This window comes from Psammomys obesus, unplaced genomic scaffold, assembly GCF_907164565.1.
Source record: "Psammomys obesus unplaced genomic scaffold, mPsaObe1.curated_primary_1811, whole genome shotgun sequence".
In the NCBI taxonomy this organism is placed as follows: Eukaryota; Metazoa; Chordata; class Mammalia; order Rodentia; family Muridae; genus Psammomys; species Psammomys obesus.
In genome coordinates, this window is record NW_026596069.1 from 11663867 (window position 1) to 11684392 (window position 20526).

At 40.2% G+C, this 20526-nt stretch overlaps 1 protein-coding gene across 3 annotated transcripts in view; it reads left to right on the forward strand.

Moving 5' to 3' along the window:
- Rprd1a (regulation of nuclear pre-mRNA domain containing 1A) overlaps window positions 1–17070 on the forward strand; it is a 46018-nt gene extending 28948 nt beyond the window's left edge. Inside the window, exons 7-8 of one of the 3 annotated variants that reach the window (XR_008722217.1) lie at window positions 13661–14938; window positions 16365–17070. Coding sequence is in view for 2 of the 3 variants with exons in the window: in XM_055625478.1 (XP_055481453.1) it covers window positions 13661–13810 (150 nt within the window). In the remaining variant the exon portion in view is untranslated. Of the gene's footprint in view, window positions 1–13660 lie in introns of all 3 variants that reach the window. The other 2 variants (XM_055625478.1, XM_055625477.1) reach the window with 2 other exon arrangements.
- Window positions 17071–20526: the final 3456 nt, after the last annotated feature.

Sequence of the window (20526 nt, forward strand, 5' to 3'; positions counted from 1 at the left end):
ACAGAGTTGTGAATTTTTTTGAGACAGGGTTTCTCTGTGTAGCTTTGGCTGTCCTAGACTCAGTTTGTAGACTAGACTGGCCTCAAACTCAGAGATCTATCTGCCTCTGCCTCCATGAGTGCTGGGATTACAGGCAAGTGCCACTGTGCCCAGCGAGGTGTGACAAATTTTAAGTGACAGTTAAGTGTTCCTTTACTGATTAATAATTAATAGACCAGATATAGTGTTTCTTGTCTCTCTCTCTCTCTCTTTTGGTTCTTTTAATTGTAGCACACTGTAGACTGGAGCACTAAAGCATGAGTTTGAGGCCAGCTTGGTCTTTGTAGGAGGTTCCAGGGTGGCCTCTACTTACATAGTGAGATTCTGCCCCAGCCTTCTCCCCTAAAACCCAAAAATAATGACTTTTTTTTACTAGTGTTGTGAAATGCCATTCCCGCAAAGCTTAATTCCTACATGTCCATACTGACCTGTAAGTCTTGCATTTAATTGTGAACATTGTGAATTTGATCACTTTCTCATCGTTCATGTTTGTCATTTCAACTAATCTTGTTGTGTGTATGAAATTTTATTCCTTCTCATTTTCATGCTTTGCATTTTACTTGGGAATGCTCATTCTTTTATCATGTCATGGGTCATTTTTTCCCCTATCATTAGTACCTGAGATAGTTTAATTTACAAGTAGATATAATAAGGAGTTAATAACAATGCAATAATTAAAATAAGGTATTAAAATAAGCATATGAAGCGTGGTTTTTCTTCTCGATACCTCAGTTTGCTGTAGTAAAATTTATGGGCCATGGTGGCTGAGAATGACTGACACTGTGGAGAGAGAAAGCTGGGAAGAGGACCGCCAGAAATTTGGCTCAGTGGTTTGAACAAACGAGAAAATGGCCACTTTTTACGTTGTGAAAGTGTTATTTTCTCCTTTAAAGAGAGGAACACCTTAGTGATCTAAGACTGCAGGAGCAGAGTGGCCAGTGCTGGGCAGTGAGCAGTGCTGGGGCTGAAAAGAGGACAGTGCCAAGTGCATCTGAATTCTTGGGATTGAATTCCCCTCTGTTCCTTACTCTTGCATGGGGCAGAGAGCATGTGCAGATGAACAGGTGTGCTGCCTGCAGAGGCAGAGCACTTAGATGGTCAGCACCGCCTAGAGTTTAGCACTTTAGCAGCTGAGGGTTCTTAGGAGTGAGATGAAAGTCAAAGTAGGTTGGAATTGCAGTGAGGAAGGCACTTGAAATTCCACGAAGAGATGATTACAAAAGTTCATAGTGCAGGAAGGAACAGGGGCACTGATGGTACTTTGGTTGCTGAGTGAGTGAGAGAGGGAAGGTGAGCGATGCTGAGACCTTACAGGACTTCATCTAAACTGTTAGTATGCCTGCAGTGGTGGGCTGAGCTGCCCCGAGTAGTAGTAATGAAGTATTGGACAAATTCTTGCTCTTAAGCCCAGGCTGGCCTCTGTTGCTTACAAGTGTGCACCACCATGCCTGTTAGAGGTAAAGTTTTGTTACTACTATACAGGTAGTGTGTGATCATAGTTTTGTACCAATTGCTAAAGGCATAGATGCTACATACAATTCCATTATTCCTTTTAACGAGAATTTAAGGATGAGATTGTTGTATTCACAACTGTTGTCTTATTTTGCACATTTACTGTAAACAGTTCCATATAATTATCACCCCCCCCATTTCCTTTTATTTTAGGGGATGACACCCTGAACTTTGCCCATTCTAAGCAAGCTCTCTACAATATACTCTTTGCTTGATTACCAATCTGACATTAAATAGCCAGGTTATAGAGGGGCCTACAGCTGGGATACAAAGTAAATAAACTGTAATTAACATAAAAAAAATAAAAATTTCATTAAAAAATAGCCAGGTTATATCCTGTTTTACAGATTAGTAACTAACTGTCCACCTGCTTTGTTTCAGTTTGTTATGGTTGCAAACTACTGGCTTAAATAACATTTTGGGATGTCTGTTATATTCAACTTCTTGATGTTAGAAAATACTGCTCCGAGTTTCTTTCAAATTAAATCTTTGTTTATTTTTGGTAGTTTTAAGTGCTTATGAGGAAAAAAAGTGAGCCAATAGGAAATAAATGTTTTTGTTTCGTTTTGTTTTTGTATTTTGTTTTTTGTTTCGTTTTTTTCAATGTGTACAGTATTCTGCCTGCATATGTGCCTGTAGGCCAGCAGAGGGCACCCTATCTAATTAGAGGTTGTTATGAGCCACCATGTAGTTGCTGGGAATTGAACTCAGGACCTCTGGAAGAGCAGCCAGTGCTCTTAATAAACTCTGAGCCATCTCTCCAGCCCAAAATACATGTATTATGTGTGTGTGTACTGCAGGATATCAGCCTCTGTTTCCCTCGTACCTTTGACTTAGTAATTTTGAGACAAGGTCTCTTACTAGCCTTGTACTTGCCAAGTAGGCCACACTGGTTGGCTAATGAGTCTCAGAGATCTTCCTGTCTCTGATTTTCCCAGTGATAGGATTACAAGTGTGCCTCACCACATTCAGATTTTTTTTTTCCTGGGTTCTGGAAACCAAATCCAGTTTATCATGCTTGCAAGGCCTCTCATCTTTACAGCCTTTTCTATAGTGTTCATGTATATTCCATTGTTGCATGTTCTGCATCTAGAACTCTTCTTGCAAATCTGAAGCTTTTCACCCAGGAAACAAGTTTTCCATGCTTTCCTTTTACTTAGGTTGACTTTTACCTTGACTTTTAGAGTAATGAAATGTTTGTTTAATTTGCATTATAACTTCTAGGTCCATCCATGCTACAGCTTGTCAAAAACAATTTAGTTCCTTTTATTGGTGTTTAAAGGATAAGTTTTCAGGCATTCTATTGTTTTGTTGATTGGCATGAAAAGTCATTCTGGCCAGGCCAAGTGGCTTACTCCTTTATTCCTACATTTGGGAGACAGAGGTGGGTGGATGGATTTCTTTGAGTTTGAGGCTGACTTTGAGTTTGGTCTTCATAGTGAGTTCCAGGACAGCCAGAGCTACACAGTGAGATCCTGTCTCAATAAAAGAGACAAGAAAGAAAGAACAGTTATTCTAGTTGACTATGTCAAATTCTCTTCAGTAAACAGTAGCTTTACTTTTCTGCATTAGAGGCTCAATTTTTTTTTTATCATGCACACACCAGGATGTTAGTCTTCCTATTTTAATCATTTCTAAAATGTTTTTTTCTATATTTTATTAAACTATTGATGGTTTTTGTTTTAGTCTTCTAGAATGCAGTCTTTGCTTGTCTATTATTGTTAGTGGTTGTGTCATCATCTCATCTTTTTTGTTGTTTTTGTTGATTGAGATAAGATGTCTCTAGCATGGGCTGGCCTGAAACAGGAGATCGTTCCTCCTCAGTTTCCAAGTGCTGGAATTAAGCATTTTCCACCATGCCTAGATTAAAGTTGAGAGAGTTGGTTTTGTTGGTTTTGATTCAGGTCTACATTGAGGAAAAGGTTTTACTGTCACAGGTTTAACTAGTTTGCTAATTGTTGCTTAGGTGAGTGAAGAGGTAGTCAGAAAGTCAGGACTAGAACTTCTGGACACCTGAGACCTGACTGGAAGTGGGTTTTCCCAGTGTATGCTGACTACTGCCAAGTATGCCCGCTATTGTCGTAGTCTGTGGGAGCCACAGGAAACACAGGCTTCCTTTTTAAAATGACTTGAAGTGAGTTAGCAAGGATCATGAATATCTGCAGTGACTAAAATATTCAGGCCTTCAGAGCTTGGCAGAGATCACAGCAGTGTCAGACTTGTTCAGCATAAATGTAAAAAACTTAATTAGCTCCTGTGCATTTTCTACAAATATGAGTATGTGCTTCTTGTTGGGTTTGTTAATTCCTTAGACTTTCGATTGCTATCATTGTACTTGTTTAAAGCATGCTCTTTTTTCCTTCCTTTCTCCCTTCCTTTTTCTTGTTTTTTCCCTTCCCTTCCCTATTTCCTCCCCTCCCTTCTCCTTTCTTCTCCCCTCTCCTTTTCTTTCTTTCCTTTCCTCAGGGTCTCACCACATAGCCCTGGTTGTCCTAGAACTCAATATGTAGACCAGACTGACCTTGAATTTGCAAAGATCCATCTGCTTCTGCCAAGTACCACTTGTATTCATGGACTGAATAATTAGGAAGATAAACTTTGAATTATATGCTTACAAGACAAGTTATGGTCTCTGAGGGAAGAAAAAAAATCTTAGGATAATAAATTTGTAAAATATAATCTTTCATTTCTGTTTTTTTTCGAGAATATTCAACAAATTCCAAAAAGTCCTTTCTATGACAAATAATTTAAGGTATTTAAAAAAATTTTGTTAGTGTTTTATTAAGATAATTTTATACATTTATACAATTATTTTGATCACATTCATCTCTGTTACCCTCTTACCCTTTCTGTACTGAAGAATATGTGTCTCCCCTGGCAGCAACTATCTGGGCACTGGGTTGTTTGTAGTTCAGTGGTACAGAACTTGCCTAGCATGCATGAGGCTTTAGGATTGGTCCACTGTTATCTCAGTACTATGAGAGTTGGTAGAGTAGGGTTGTTGGGAATAAAAATGGTCACAGTTGAGTAATCATTGGAAATGCCCTAACTTGTTAGTGTCCATCATAAGACACATGCAATAGGCGCTATGCATGAGAAAATGTCTTACTTTTTTCTGGATCATCAAAGGCATATTCAGTAATTCTAGATAAGGCAAGAAAGAAATAATATAAGCAACAGCAGTAAAGATATAATGGCTGTGACCTAAGAACAGGGCATGGCACAGCAAAGTGAGACAAGGTTGGGTTTGTAGTAGAGTTAGTATGTTACGGTGGTTTTTACCTGTGAGCTTGATACAGTTATAAACATGTTTAGAAAGAACTGGCAAGATGGTCTAGTGGGTAAAGCCACTTGCTGCCACACCTGATAATCTGGGTTTAGCCCTTGGTCCCTACATAGGAGAAAGAGAACTGATTTTTGCAAATTGTCCTCTGATATCCACAAGCGAATGGACACAGTACATTAAAAACACCTTGAAATGTGTATAAATCAAAGTATTGGGAGATCAGTGTTAGGGCTCAGCAGGTAAAGGCACTTGCTGCTAAGCTTGACCTGAGTTTGATCCCCAGAACCCATGTGGAGGAAGGCAAGAGCTGATGCCTTCAAGTTGTCTTAAGACCTCGAATCCTATGTCCTGGTACATGCATGCCCCCTTCCGGATGGATGGATGGATGGATAAATTATTAGGCTGGGGGTGTAGCTCAGTTGGTAGTGTGTTTGCCTAGCATGCATGAAGCTTTGAGTTTGATCGAGCACCACAAAGGTACATACCTGTAATGCCAGCACTGGGGAGGTGGAGGTAGGATCAGAAGTTCAAGGTCATGCTTAACTGCATAGTGAGTTGGAGGCTAGCCTGAGCTATATGTGACCCCTTCTAAAAAATACAGTGTATCAACATTTGTGTATGATAAACAGGACTGGATTTTTTTTCCCAGTTTTTAAAAGGTTTTAATTACTTTGACTTACAAGTTCTTTAGTATTCAAGGTATAAATTTTGTACGCTCAATAAGTGAATTACAAAATGCCAAAATGTAGTTTAAAAGTTTCCCCATGGAGTTAAAGAAGAGGAAAATTGAGCAGTTTTTAGTGGATTAAATGTTTCTGTGTGCTGATTTTGATGTCATTGTCGTGAATTTATATGCCGAACAAAAGATGTAGAAATCATCTCTTGATTATTTTTTGAATCCACAAAACCTTCCATTTGTGCTACTGGAACTTTTCTGATGCTGAATTGCAGCCTTTTCACATATATGACATACTTATTTTCCTGTGCTGTGGCACACAGTATCCGCAGCTGAAAGTCAGTATGAATGGACCAACAATTGCTTCTCATGTTGTCACTGTGTCTTTTATAAGTCACTCTACAGAGCCTGCTGTATAGAACTGAAGTGTGAGGTATAGAATCCACATGTGACAGGAACAAGAAGCTGTTTGATACTAGTGTGTACTATGGCAGAGTGAACTATATGTGGAAGTAGACTACAGGTAGGTAGCTTTGAAGTTTGATAGTGGAAGTAGGATAAGACAAGGGAACAAAACAGTAATGACAGCAGTTAACAGTGCAGTGTTTTTTGTTCTGTAATTAAAGTATGCTGTGCTTTCAGCATTAGGGTTTTAAAGTCTGGTTCTAGTGTGCAACCAAAAATGATGGCAACAGCTTGTGTTTAAGGGGCCTCTGACCAATAACTCATGAGGAGGTGTCCCAGGGCTGGCAGTGAGGTAAAACATGAGGCTCTTAAACAGTGATTAGACATTTAAGGACAGCCTGGTGACACTTAGAGTAATGGAATGTCATAGTCGGATTTGGTCAGGCCTAGTGGCCTGTAGTCAGTCTCTAGAACAATAATTGCTGCAGAACAAAGTTTGCTTCATTCTTGAAGCTCAGTGAGTCTTATTCCAATATAACATAATTAGTGCCTGGGAGTTTATAGGAACAATCAGTATACTTCAAAATTGAGATCATTCACATGTCACAATGTGGAACTAAGTAGGAACTGATTGTGATAAAAATTCAGTGTTTATTATGCCACATTGTTTTAAATTATTTTAATTTCAAAGAATACTTTAGTTAGTGGACTGTTGAGAATGTAACTATGTTTAGATTTTCTGGATAAGAAAAAAGATACGCACCCTGCACCTAAGCAACCTCAGAAACCTATTATAGAATAATTAGGAGATAGCTAGCTCTTTGTTGCCACCTGCTTTGAAAAATGCTTTTGCTTACATAGCAAGTTGCTCAGAGCTTTCTCTGAAAACTCACCCAAGATTAGCCAACTCACCCAACCCATCATTAAGATTTGTTATTTACTAGGTTAATACCAAGTAGGGGGAAGCACTGGTCAATGTGGCTGTTAGCTAGGTGGTGTAGATAAGATGACAGACACTGAGCTGAACTAACGTGGGATTCCGCATTACCAAAGGAGCTGTCTGGTTTATCCAGAAGCAGAAGCCAGGACCAGGGGGCATGCAAACAGAATTCCTTAGAGTAGAGCAGTAGGAGAGTGAGTGCTGGGGACTGAAGGCATATATGCGAGCACTTGCCTTCCAGTGCTTTGGAAGCTCTCACAAGAGTTTAGTTTACCTCCAAGAGCAGCAGGAGCAGTACTGCTGATGTGCCAACACCTACGTCTTCAGCCTTAAACAGCCTCATTCCCATGAGATTAACACAAAACTTCACACACTAGACGTTCCCTTCACTGGTGCCTGGTACATTCTCTCATTGTCAGGAAAACAACATACTGATCACTAAAAGGCATTCCAAAAAGACAAATCAAGAGTCAACCAAATCTGTGACAAGTTTTTTAAATGATCATGCCAGGAATTTAACATAAATGATTGGTATGCTAAGGGTTCTAGTGGGTAAAACACCATGCCAAGTTGGACAGGCAGTGTATGTAGAGAGGTGAAGATGTCCCAAATTAAAACAGAAGAAAATTTCACCTAGTTCTTTTGACAGTCACATAATTCAGGACAGCTGTGGAAATAACTGAACTTGTGAGAGATCAATGAGAACTTCCTAAACAAGTGCAGAGTGGAACCCATAAATAGTGTATAGTACATCCAAGAATTGAGACAGTTATGTGTATGGAATACCAGAGGAGAGAAGCAGGGAAAAATGTGAAGCCTCATTGACTAAGGATTTCCAGAATGAATGGCAGAAACCAAACTCTTGCTCCAAGGGAACTAGAATGCCAAGCAAGATTAAGGAAACAGAATGCAGTCTAAACCTAGGCAAATCCTCAATGTAGAACACCAGAGATAAAACCTTAATCCCAAGGTGAAAACACCTGCAGTGCAACAAGAAAATTGCAGTGAACTTAGCAGAGTTGTGCAGGCAAGAAGAGTTTTGAGTTGCCTGGTTGGTGGAGAAGCCACCAGTGTTGTATGCTCCTTGTCAGCTCCTGCCGTACCAACACCTCTGTTCCTTTACCTTTAAGGTTAAAGCTGAGCTTTCCTGGAGTGCTAGGCACCATTTCTCGATTAACTAGCCCCTGATCACCTTTCTATATTTTTTTTTCTGTTACTGAATATAAAAAATCATCTAAATCTCTGTATAGGAGAAAATGGTGAGTCTGCTACTGAATAGCCAAAGGTGTTTAATGACAGGTCTTTAAACACAAAAAGTTGTTAATCACAGTTTTCTCCTCTGGTCTTGAGTTGGGAAGTCATGACTGCTAACCCTTTTCAGTGGTGATCCAGTAGGTGATTTAGGAGCTTTCAGTAGGTGACTTTCAGAATACCCACTGCTCAATTAACTCCGGGATTTAAAAAACCAGTTGGCGTAGTGGGCGAGCATAAGGACTGAGCCAGTCTGTATAGGTTTTTCATTTTTCTGTTGACTTTGAGTGACGTTTCTTAACGGTGGTGATATAGTTTCATCATGTATACATGTAGTTTCTATGTGTGGAAATGAAATGGAGTCTTTAGAAGAATGATTGGCGTTTTTCGTTTGGGTTAGAGTATACTAGATGTAATACCTTGAGTTCACAGTAGAATTTAAGTGATCATATATCAGTTTAATTGATACACAGAGCTGTTAGAATATTTACCTAGATGCCGCTTCTGAAATTCTGTGGAAATAGTGTTTCATTTTCTCTGTCTTTAGGAAATTTTGTGGAAAGGAAAGTCTTTGACAACCATGCCAGGATGTCACTTCTGAAAGTGTAGATGTTGATGTTGGGTATTGTCAGTATAGTCATGTTATACTTACAGAACTGTAGAGATAGTTGCAAAGGGGAGCTGTGACTTGTCTAAGGCTTTTTTCAAAGCGTTCTGAAATGTACTCAAGTTGCTTCCACCCGGTCACAAAACCAGCCCACAAGAATCATCCTTGGTTTCTGGTTTGGTGTAGTACTCCTTATGCTACAGCAGAAGGGTCCTAAGAAGGGGGTGAGGCTCTAATAGACAGTCCTCATTGCTGAGCCTTCCCGGCATCTGGGGAATGCAGTGGAAATTCTCCATCTTTGTTTTGGTAGTTTTTTGTTTTTTTTTTTTTAATATGTATTTATTTAGTTACGTCTTTGAGACTAGATATCCCCAGCTCATGTGGGCTTCTGTTTACAATCCTGCCTCATTCCTTTCAAGTTCTGAAAGTACAGGCATGTGGCACTACACCTAGTTCTCTTGTGGTTTTTGGCTTTGTTTTGTTTGTCACAATTGTGTATGAGAAGAGGGTAGGAATAAGAGCATTTTCAAGAAACCATGAATAAATGTACAAGTTTTAAAATGTTTAAATCAGTGAGAGTTTTAGAACAACTTTATGAAGGCTAAAATAACTTTTGATTTTTATTTTATTTTTTCTGTTTTCTTCTTAAGACAGACAGGATTTCCAGAACTCTAGCTTAGTCTGGCCTGTATAGACCTTATATAGACTTAGTCTGTATAGACCAGACTAATTATGAACTTTAGGCTACTTTGCCTATGCCTTCCAAATGCTAGGATTATGGTGTGTATGGCCACACCCAGTCTACAAAGTTTATTCTTATAGCTCAGTGGTTCTCAACCTAGGGATCAAATGACCCTTTCAGAGGTGTTGCCTAAGACCATTGGAAAACACAGATATTTACATTACAATTTATAACAGTAGCAAAATTATGAAGTAGCAGCAAAAATAAGTTTGTGGTTAGGGGTCACCACAGCATGAGGAACTGCCTTGAAGGATTGTTGAGAGCCACTGTTCAAACTACTGGTTTTGAGCTAATTCAGATGCTATCCCAGAAAGTAATCACAGTTACATAACACTTTATGATTTGAAAGTTTGAGGTTATTTAAGCATCATGGGTCTCTAAAACAGATGCTCTCCCTAAAGAAACCACAATACTAAGATAATCAGAGGTATTCCTTGTCCAAGGTCATGCAGGTAGAAGTTTAAGGAGGCAGTTTATCTGAAGTCTCCCGACTTATAGTGCTCTGCTTGTTACAGTAAGAAAAGTTGAATCAGGAACACTTCACTCCTCCCCAGCACAGATATGAAGCTTTGAAGAGCGAGCATAGCACAGGTCAGCTGAGGCTTGGAGTAGCCAGTAGGCAGTGTTGGTGGCAGTATTTGGTCAGGAGAGTGTTGAAGTCTTCTGGGATGTGCAAGACAGTAAGCATTGGCTGCAAGGCAAACTACTTGTAGTTTGAAGTCCCAACTCACTTGGCAGGACTTACAAGTCGGATTGTATCACTTAAGGGACTGGTTTCACTACTACTACCTTTGGTGCTACGCTTGAGCCCAGGCCTCCAGGCCTGTTTTACCTCTGAACTAAACCTGAACCTTAACTCAGTGTTGAAGCATGGCAAGAGGAGGGCTCCTGCTGTCAAAGGTGACAGACATAGTGCATAGGAGGAAGGGTGGATAAAGAAATGTTCTAGGCAGTGAAACAACTATAAAATACGGGTAAGTTTTTATCTGTCTTTGTTTTTTCATTGTGGGCCTAGCCTTTAGTAGCTGAGCCTTCTTGCTCCCAACCCTTTGTATGTTTGAGATGGTGTCTGTCTATGTAGCTCTGCCTAATTTGAAACTCTACATAGACCAGGCTGTCCTCAAACTGCCTTTTTCAGTCCTTGGATTAAAGATGTGCAACACCACCACTCCTGGATTATGGGTAAAAAATTTAAGGATGGAGGGCATGGGGACTAGAGAGATGTGTTTCCAGAGGTCCTCAGTTCAGTTCCCAGCAACCACATGGTGGCTTAGAACCATCTCTAATGAGATCTGGTGCCTTCTTCTGGTGTTCAGGTGTACATAGTGTTTATTTGCTATATATAGTAAATAAATAAACCTTAAAAAAAAAAAAAAGAGTGGAGGCATGGGTTAAACCAGTGCAAGTGAGCTTAATGGAAACTGGGACTGAAAAGACTGCAAGCGTTAGAGTTGTGGGGATGAGATGGGCAAGTGAATAGCAGACTGGTGTAGACATAAAAGACCAAGGTTAAGGGGCTGGATGGCTCAGAGGTTAAGAGCACTGGCTGTTCTTCCAGGGGACCTGAGTTCAATTCCCAGCACCCACATGGCCCACAACCATCTATAAAGAGATCTTGTGTCATCTTCTGGCCTGCTGGCTCACACACACACACACACACACACACACAAAATACTGAATAAATAATAATTTTTTTAAAATCAATGTTAAGAGTAGTTCCCCATGCTATAGGCTGCTTGAGAAGGTGTCAGTTCTATTCATCTTACTGTGTGAGTTGAAACCCAAATTAGCACTCATTTTGCTTAGGTTTTTTTTTTTGTTTGTTTGTTTGTTTGTTTTTGTTTTTTTTTTTTTTTGTCTTGTCTCTGGCTAATCTAAGCCATTGCATTTTATTATTTTTTTTAAATTAATCACAGGTTATTGCTTTGTATCCCAGCTGTAGCCCCCTCCCAGGTTTTATTTCTTACAGTGGAGATTTGTGTGCGTGTTAGCTTAGATAGATGAAGTAAATAGTGGTATGCATGGTTTTTGACAAAGACATAAAAACACAGCCAAAGTTTGACAGATAGTGATTTGAAATTACAGAGAAATGTTATGGGGAAGTTGCCTCGGGTTCTGAAAAAGCCCACATTCTTTCAGAACTAAACACAATCTGTATGTGCACATATTTGTGTGCCGTGTTGCACATGTGGAGGTCAGAGAACAGTTTGTGGGACAAAGGTTGTAGAGTAATAGCACATACAGAAAAGAAACAAGTTGGTTATACTAATAGGTAGAAAAATGTTTTCAGTTTTGATTAAATTCTTTAATACTTAGGGCTGTAAAACCCCAGAATGTTAAATACAAAAGTGTCAGCATTATTGCTTCTGTTCAGTTCTTACCTTTGGTTTCATATACAGATCCTCTTTCAAGCATATGCTCTATCGTGTTACATGATCTCAGAAACAACAAGATGCTCTGGTAGTTCATTGTACATCTCCCTTCAGATACACTGTTTTACCTGTTGCTGAAGAGTGAACCCACGGCTTTGCACATACTAGGCAAGCACTCTATCACTGAGGTACACCTTTCCTCTCCAGAATTGATGTTAACAAGTGTATAGTTAAACCAAAGAAGCCTATTCCCCTGCTTTTAAAGTCTGTATAGCACTTGAGCTTCTGTGGTAGGAATCAACTTTGCCATCTTACAACGGTGTGCCTGGAAAGAGTATGAAAGTGAGAAGGGAGTCAGCCCATGACACTGTAGAGACTTTGAGGTGTCTGTTAGTGGACCTTGGCATCAGAATTGGTTGAAAAGGCAAGAATATTGATAGCTCATGTGTATGGCTCTGCCTGTGCTTTGCAGCTAATATGCCCAGTTCTTTGTTTTCGAGTCTTTCTCCCTCTTTAGAGCGTGGGTTATACTCATCTGACAAGTCCTCTGCCCTGCTAGGGTAACTCCACTTTTAAAGAAGAGGCTTAGAAATAGGAAGACACTCCCTGACTGATAGTATTTTGGACATCAAAAATACAGGCAAGTGGCTCACACTCACTTGGGAGGCTTTTACACAGTTTACATGGTCTGGACCTTTCCCAGATATTCTCAGATACTGATGTGTAGTGGGGCCAATAGTTCTCATAACGAACATACAAACAACAACAAAACCCCTAACAAACTGTATGTTCTTGGAAATCCCTAAGGAGATAGAGGTGTGCAGCCAGCGCTGAGGTACAGCTCCTCCTAAACCCTAATCCCTGTTGGCTAAAGGAGTATGGGAACTTCATGTGCTCTCCTGGGGAGGATTTAACTGAGGATCTGAGCCTTCATTTAGAGTGAGAAATGCCTACTACAGACTGTAGGCTCTTCCTGCTGAACCAAAGATGATCCTGATTGACTTTGTATTTTGTCCTTGGGTTACCGGATGCCAGCCTTTTAAAATCTATTTTTGTGCTTTTGGTGCCTAGTCTGTTGATCTGTGTTCCCCATTTGAAGTTAAGTACATCAAAGAAATGCATACCATTACAAATGTTGCAAGTTGCATTGAAGTAAGGCTATTAGAATTTCAAAATGTGCATAATGCTGCATCCTTTATTAATAACAGTGGGGGCATACTTATGACCTTAACTTTTAAGGCAGTAATAACTGGAGATAGTAATAAAGACTCTAGAGTCTGAAACTGTAGCTCCCTTGGTAGATTGCTTGCCTAATGTACACAGAACCTGGCATTCCATCTCCAGCACCACATGGCTGTCATCCTAGTACTCAGGAGGTTGAGGCAACAGTATCAGAATTGTAAGATCATTCTCAGCTACATACTGAATTCAAGGCCAGCCTCGGTTTCATGGAACTGTCTCAAACCTACCACCACCAGTGAAACTACAATGTGTTATTATGAAGCAGCAGGTTTGTATTGGAGACAAAGTCCCAGCTACTGAGAATGCTGCAGTGGTTTATAGCCAGCAATCACAGAAAACACTTTGAAACTTAAGTTTAAGAAAACATACGCACATTCAAGTGGATTTCATCATGCTGTTTTCATGCATGGGTATTATGTACTTTTATCTTCACCCCATCTCCTACCTCTATAGCCCTTTTGACTAAAATTCATAGTGAAATGATTTATTTGCCATTAACTGAAAAATAAAAGTTTTCTTCAGAGAATTAGCAGAAAGCTGTTTTGCTTTTTCAGTGTGAAAGCTAACAAGAGTGGTTTGTTGTCACAGGAATACAAGCGCAAGTTAGCCAGAGTTTCCCTGGTGCGTAAAGAACTCAGAGCCCGGATCCAGAGCCTGCCAGATTTATCTCGACTGCCCAGTGTCACTGGCAGTCACATGCACCTACCTTTTGCCGGGGACATCTACGGTGAAGATTGATGGCCAGTCTCCTCCAGGGCCAGGACTTTGCCAGACATGGAGACAGGTTAGGTGAATAGTCCTGTACAGTTATTTTTGTACGTGTTGTGAGAATGGTACTAACACAAGAAATGACAAGGAATTATAAAATGGTTTAAAATATTGGTTTGTTTACTATTTTATTAGTGAGTTAACATGAATTAAAGCCAAGTGATGATTTCTGTGTATTAATGAGCTTAAAAATAATGATTATTTTCAAACGATCTTTTTGTAAGTTTTTTTTTGATCCAAGGCCTTGTGAGAAATTCCATGTTTCTATTTCTTCTTGTATTTTCAATTATTTTTCTTTATTTTTTTCAGTATCTAATCACTGTACACTGTCTAATTCCTTAAGAGAAGAACTGATCAGGAGCTGATGTGAGACTGTATTATGGTATTGTTAGGACTTGATTATAGAAGAGACTAAATGTTTCAACTTCACGTTTATCCTTGCCACCCAAGTATTGGTTCTCTTGTTCTCATGCCTTTGAGTTTTAACACTAGACATGGATGCCACGTGAAGGGTCAAGTTAAAGCCTAGAGAATGTTTCCCTGGTAGCACTATAGTAATTCCATTCCAAATGCCAATCCAGAATAAAAGGCCTGTATAATAGAGACTTCCTTGATGACACTATTTAGAGCTTACGTGCATTTAATGCTTTAAGAATGTTGTAAGTTTTGACATCCTACCACAAGGACAACTCCAGCTCTATAGCTGACTGCTTCTGTCAGGTCAATCTTCTTCCATCATTGATCCTGTTAATAAAATGTCAGGTGTAGGGAGTAAAGGAAAGCATCTCAAGCAATGAGATGCTTAATCCCTGGTCCATATAACTTAAGCAATGGCACTTAGCTTGAGTACCTCAAGAACTCAGTATCCATAATGTTCAGTTATGTAGCCTGGGGCATTTTATTTCCTAAAGGTTTTTGAGTGACTGTGTAATTGGGAACTAAGCAATGCTATACTACAGGGTAGATGTGGTGAATTTTATATTTGTATGTTTACAGATGTAAATACAGAGCAAGTGTCCCTTTACCTTTACTTGAACCCGGTGTGTTAGAGCAGCTGCATGCTCTTCAGCTTTCTTTAAGTTAATTGTGAACCTGCAGGTTTGTATTTGATAATGACGGGGGGGGGGTATTTTTCTCCTTTATTGCTTTGCATTTCTCATTATAATCAGAGTCAAACTAAATAGTTAATAGAACACCTTTTAAATTTCACAGGCCAGTCATACTCACTTCTCTGAATGGCTTCACTATTTCTTTCCCAGTATTAGAGGTTATAGTTGAAGAGAATTTACATGTGAAGTTAACGACAGGTAATTTATCTTTACTAGCCAGTAGATTGGGAAATAGTGCTTTTAACAATCTGACCTCTCTCCAAAACAGTTATATGAATGGCATCATCCCATCCCTGCTTGTCCTATCTTTCAATGATTTAGACAACTTTTGGAAGTTAGGACACATTTCTTGACAGAACCTAGAGCAGTTCTGTGCACACCCCTGAAGCTCAGCTGGCAGCCAAATCCACTTGACCATGGATGTACTGTAACGTGGCTGAGGAGTGGCTCATGGCACACTCTGAGCCCCATTTGTCTGTCACAGTAAGGAGTTTGTGTGCAGCAGCCAGACCCTCACACTTGGGTGTCTGCCAGTGCTGCTGTCTTTTTCCCTAGGTGTAGGGAGCGAAGAAAAGATTCAGCAAAGGAGGTGGGCAGGTGCACAGTGCACACCTGATTAGGCCTGTTTTAAAGTATGCCAAGTCAGTTGTTGTTGATGTTTTTAAAAGCAAAGCCTTGTGTATTAACTTATTTTCACTATCATGACCTTATTTATGATTTGTTGACATGGTGATTTAATCCATCTAAAATAGTTACTTTTCCATTTAAAACTAATTTATAAATGGTATACACTTGAGAAGATATAAAATCTTTTAGAAGTTTGCTGAAATATTTTCACCATGAAGACAGACTTAGATACTCTTTTGATGCCAGTATCTGATCTAAATATTTATGATAAAATGTATTATTTTTTTAAAGAGCTTGATGAGATCTGTGATAAATGCTAGTACTCAAAACCTGAGCCCCACAAACCTCAAGTTGTTGGTTAGCTCACTAACTGAACACAAACTGTACAGTTTATTTTAGAAGTAAGTTTTTCAGCCTTACAGTAATAAACATGGTAAGCATTAGGAGATCCTAAAAGGAAGCTTTCACAGTGGGCTTAAGCTGGGTGTAGTGGTGCACGCCTTTAACTTCAGTAGTTGAAAGGCAGTGGTAGGAAGATCTCTGAATTCGAGGCCAGTGTGTTCTGTAGAGTGAGGCCTATGCCGTTAAAGGTAGATAGTGAGACTTTGCCTTAAGAAAGAAATGTATTTAGGTGAAGCGTATAAAATACCAAACTCTGAATCATGCACATTTTCTCTACCATGTGCCTGAGAGAGCAGCCTGGTCTAGCCCTCAGGGGAAAGCGTGTCACATTTGTAGCAGGGTCCTGTGCTGTGAATGGACACCATTCCTCTTTTCTCCACAAACAGTGCAGAGAGCTGTCGGAGTGGCAATTGGAGCAGATTCCCCGATGCTCCCTCTGCTCTTGCAACACTACAGTAAGTAAAAGAACCACAGGGGGAGCTGGGAGCCTGGAAATGAGCTATGCTCTGCAGTGAGCTTTCCCTGAGGAAGACCATCCCGCCTGCAGCTGCTGGGATAGCTCATCACAGCATTCTGAATCAGGGTTTTTCTATAAGGAATCCTTTAGAATCAACAAAAGCTAGGATGATCCAGCCATCATGATTTTTAAAGTTCACAGAATGTTGTCCGCTGTCACTGTGGTGAACAACTCCACAATGTGTGGTTCACGAACTGGTCTGAGAAGACTGAAGAGAAGGACGGTGACTGGGAGGTAGGAGGGCCTTCCTGAATTCCCACTCTGAAACTGAGATGTGAAGCAACACAAAGCCCCTGCGCTGCTTTACTAGCTGTTAGAAGTTATTCTTTAGGTGAGCCTTGCTTCTCAATTGTGCTATAAAAAGCTTTTAACAGTGTGAACTCAGTTCTTCTGTATAGAAAGGGAACATTGGATTACTTAATGGGTTGATTTACGTAGCGCATTTGTTGCCATCAGCAGTCTGAGATGGCAGGAGCACATGGGAAGAGGATTCTCCCTGTCTTTTACAAACCCCTTTCTTTGGCTGTACCTGATGACAGTGTAAGATCTTAATAAAGTTTTATGTTGTTTTTGAAGAGTTTTTGTGTGTGCTATTTTTGTGACTCCAATTCATTGGATAAAGGACAGGAAGGTGTGGGACTAAGGGAAGGGAGTTGGCAGAGTCGTGGAATAGTCAGTGAAGCAGAAACTACAGAAAGGGGTCTCTTTACTTGGCCAATAGTCCAGACTTGTGGGGTTATCAATATCATCAGGGGCACTTAATGAACTGCAGATGGCTGAGCACCAACTTGATTCTTGTTTAAGCAGGGGTTGGGGAAATAGCTCAGTAGGTAAGAGCCCTTTCTTCCTGTGTAAACACGAGGAGCCGAGTTTGATTCCCCAGCACCTGCATAAAAAGCAAGGCCTGGCCACAGGTGCCAGTGTATGGGTGGAGACAGTGAGGTTGCAGGAACTCCCTGGCCAGCTAGCATAGCCGAAAGAGCTCCAGGCTCAGTGGAGATACTGTCTCCAGACAGTGAGGCAGACAGCAGCAGAGAAAGAAAACCCAACAGCTCATCTAGCCTCTGCCTGTGTGCATGTACCATGTACACACACAAACCCATCGTGAACATTCTATCCTAAGCATCTAAATAGATCACTTGCTAAAGTAGGATATGTGATAGATTTTAGAATCATTTGAATTTTGTGCTTCGTGGAAGAACACAAAACTGAAAATTTGAATTTAAGTAAGTCTGTGATTCTGAACCACTAGCTAATTCAGACATCTAGAAATACTGCAACATTCAGTTAATTCTGTCTTCCTGTGTGTGTGCTGCTGGGGATGAAAGCCAGTACCTTGCCCATGAGAGCCACTCACTCTGCCACTAAGCTATATTCCAGTTTGTTTGTTCGGTGAATACAACTTTACTTATTTGGAAGTACAAGTTGAGGGGGGAATGGGGAATCATACATTAACATATGGCTTTTCCCAAATAATACTGTCATTGGTTGTCTATCAGTGATCTCTTTTTATTACTGCTTCTTTGCATAGTGTCTCACTAGAGTTCGGGCTGACCTTGAACTCACAGTCTTACTGAGTGCTGGCATTATAGGCATGTCCAATAAAATCTTTCTGGAACTAAACTATTAGATTATTCACAAATCTTATGCTGTGTAATTTCACTTTGTTCACTCTACTGTCATAAATAGGGGAATTGGGTTTGGGTTGCAGTTAATGCTCTTTGCCTTGCTTTTGAACTGGAATTTGAGTACTATGGGGCCTCAGGTGAGCTTCACGACAAGTTTATCAGATCCCTGTCTACTGGGTGTAGATGCCCAAGCTAGCAACAGATGTCACTGATGCTTAGCCTCTTCACTGTTTGAGCTTCTGGTCTGAATGCCTTGACTAACATTAAGAAGACATACTGTAGTTGTCTGCCCCTGCCTCTTTTCTTCCTTTTATGCCCATTCATGGGGCAGAACAATTATAGATGTAGTAAAAGTTTAAATCTGTATCATAATAGTAGGTCTAATTTGATTGGTTCATCAGCATGCACTTTGAGTGCATATTCTCTTCACCAGCACTTTATGGTGTAGTTGCTGGAGTTACACCAGTTTTACTTAATACACACTTCAAAGCATACCACATAGTTACAATATTTAAAAGAAATGGCAGGAAGTCTAGCCTTGTTTTCTCCCCTGCTAAGCAATTGGCTGTAAGCTGCTTTTTTGGCAATTGGGAGCAGAATTTATGCCACATTGAAACAGGAGATTCTCAGAACAAGGCTTGCAACCAGATTTGAGGGCTACATAAATCAGCATTTGAATAACAGAATAACGTTATGCCTACAAAAACACTTTACAATTTAGGGAGAGTATTTTCATTATGAACTTTCTAGATGCATATATGTACATTAGTATTTTGCCTGCTTGTCTGTATGTATACTACATGCATGCTTGATACCCAGGGAGGTCAGAAGAGGGCAGGCATCCAATCTGAAACTGGAGTCCCAGATGATTGAGCCACCATGTAGATACTGGCAGACCTGGGTTCCCTGTAAGAGCAAAAAGTGCTGTTGATCACTGTACTGTCTTCTCAGGCCTCGTGTGTTTGTGCACATACCACAGTGCATGTGTGGAGGTCAGAGGACAGCTTGCAGAAACTATTCTTCCACCGTGTGGGTGCCAGGAATCAAACTCGGTGTCAGATCAGCATGTGCTTTTACTTACTGGTCATCCAGCCCTCGTGAATAGTTTTAGCATCTTACTGGTCAGTGAAATGATCACCTTTTCAAAGAGCAACAGGCATGCAGTTTTAGATTTTACTCTTAGTCATATATAAAATAAAATAGAACATTTATGAGGTCTATTTTTGGCAGTTAATGACCTGAATACTCCCATGCTTGTTTCCTATCATTTCAGAAACTTTAGTTGTTTATAAAGCTGTAGGCATTATCAATCCTTATCTAAAATATTGCTGGATTTTTTTTTCCCACGTATTTAATCACTTTACAGCCTGATCCCAGCTCCCTCTCTCCTCCCAGTTCCCCCCTCAGAGAAAGGTTAGTCTTCAAGTGGTACCAGCCCACCTTGGTACCCCAAGTCGCAGCAGGACTAAGTGCATCCTCTACCACTGAGCCCACACAAGACAGCCCTGCTAGGGTAAAGGGATCCAAGGGCAGGACAACAGAGACAGCCCCTATCCCCAGTGTTAGGGGACCCACATGATGACCAAGCTGCACATCTACCACACTTGTATAGGAGGTACTGATTTTTCTTGCTTTGATTTGTCATTCCATTGGTGTGGATAGACAGTCATATTACACTAGAAATCTGGCTTTTAAAAGTTCGGAAGGTGTTTTTTTTAATGTTTTTTGTATGCTGCTGAAATTGTCCTTCCTATTTATGCTCTCTAAAACTCCCTCTGTCAAGTGTACTATTAGAAAACGAAATTCGAAACATTTCTGCAGTTATTATTTGCAGAAGTGTTGGGATTTTTCAGTTTTCCTAAGACTTCCTATCATCCCCAAGATCCAATAAAACTAATGCTCAAAATTTTATCACCCATAGTGTTTTTGAATCTAGAAAATAATGCATTGAAGAGCTCCCTAGTTATTCATATTGTCTCAACTCCCACCATGTTCCCCTTAGAAGGACCAAGTGTGATATCTGCCTTTATTCCCATGAATAAATGCAGCCCTTCTGGTAGTACCATCAGCTAAGTGGAGCTGGAACTGAACTAATGTGTTTCTTCACTGTGTCTGGGTGAAAAGCTTGATGGGTGCTTAATTTCAAGATGGTACCAATTGATCTCTAAGGAGGCACATGTTGTCTAAAGTCATACTTTGTAATCCCTTCTCTACTCTTTACAATTCATGATCTAGTCTTGAGAGGCTCAGCAGTGACAGGGTAGACTATAGACACAAAGAATACCTGGCTTGGCTCACCACTGCTACAGTGCTTAAGACTTGTCAGCCTAATTCTTAGTTTTGTACACTGCTAGTGTGCAAGGTCCTGAGTTTAATCTCCAGAACAGGTAGGTATTTATTTTT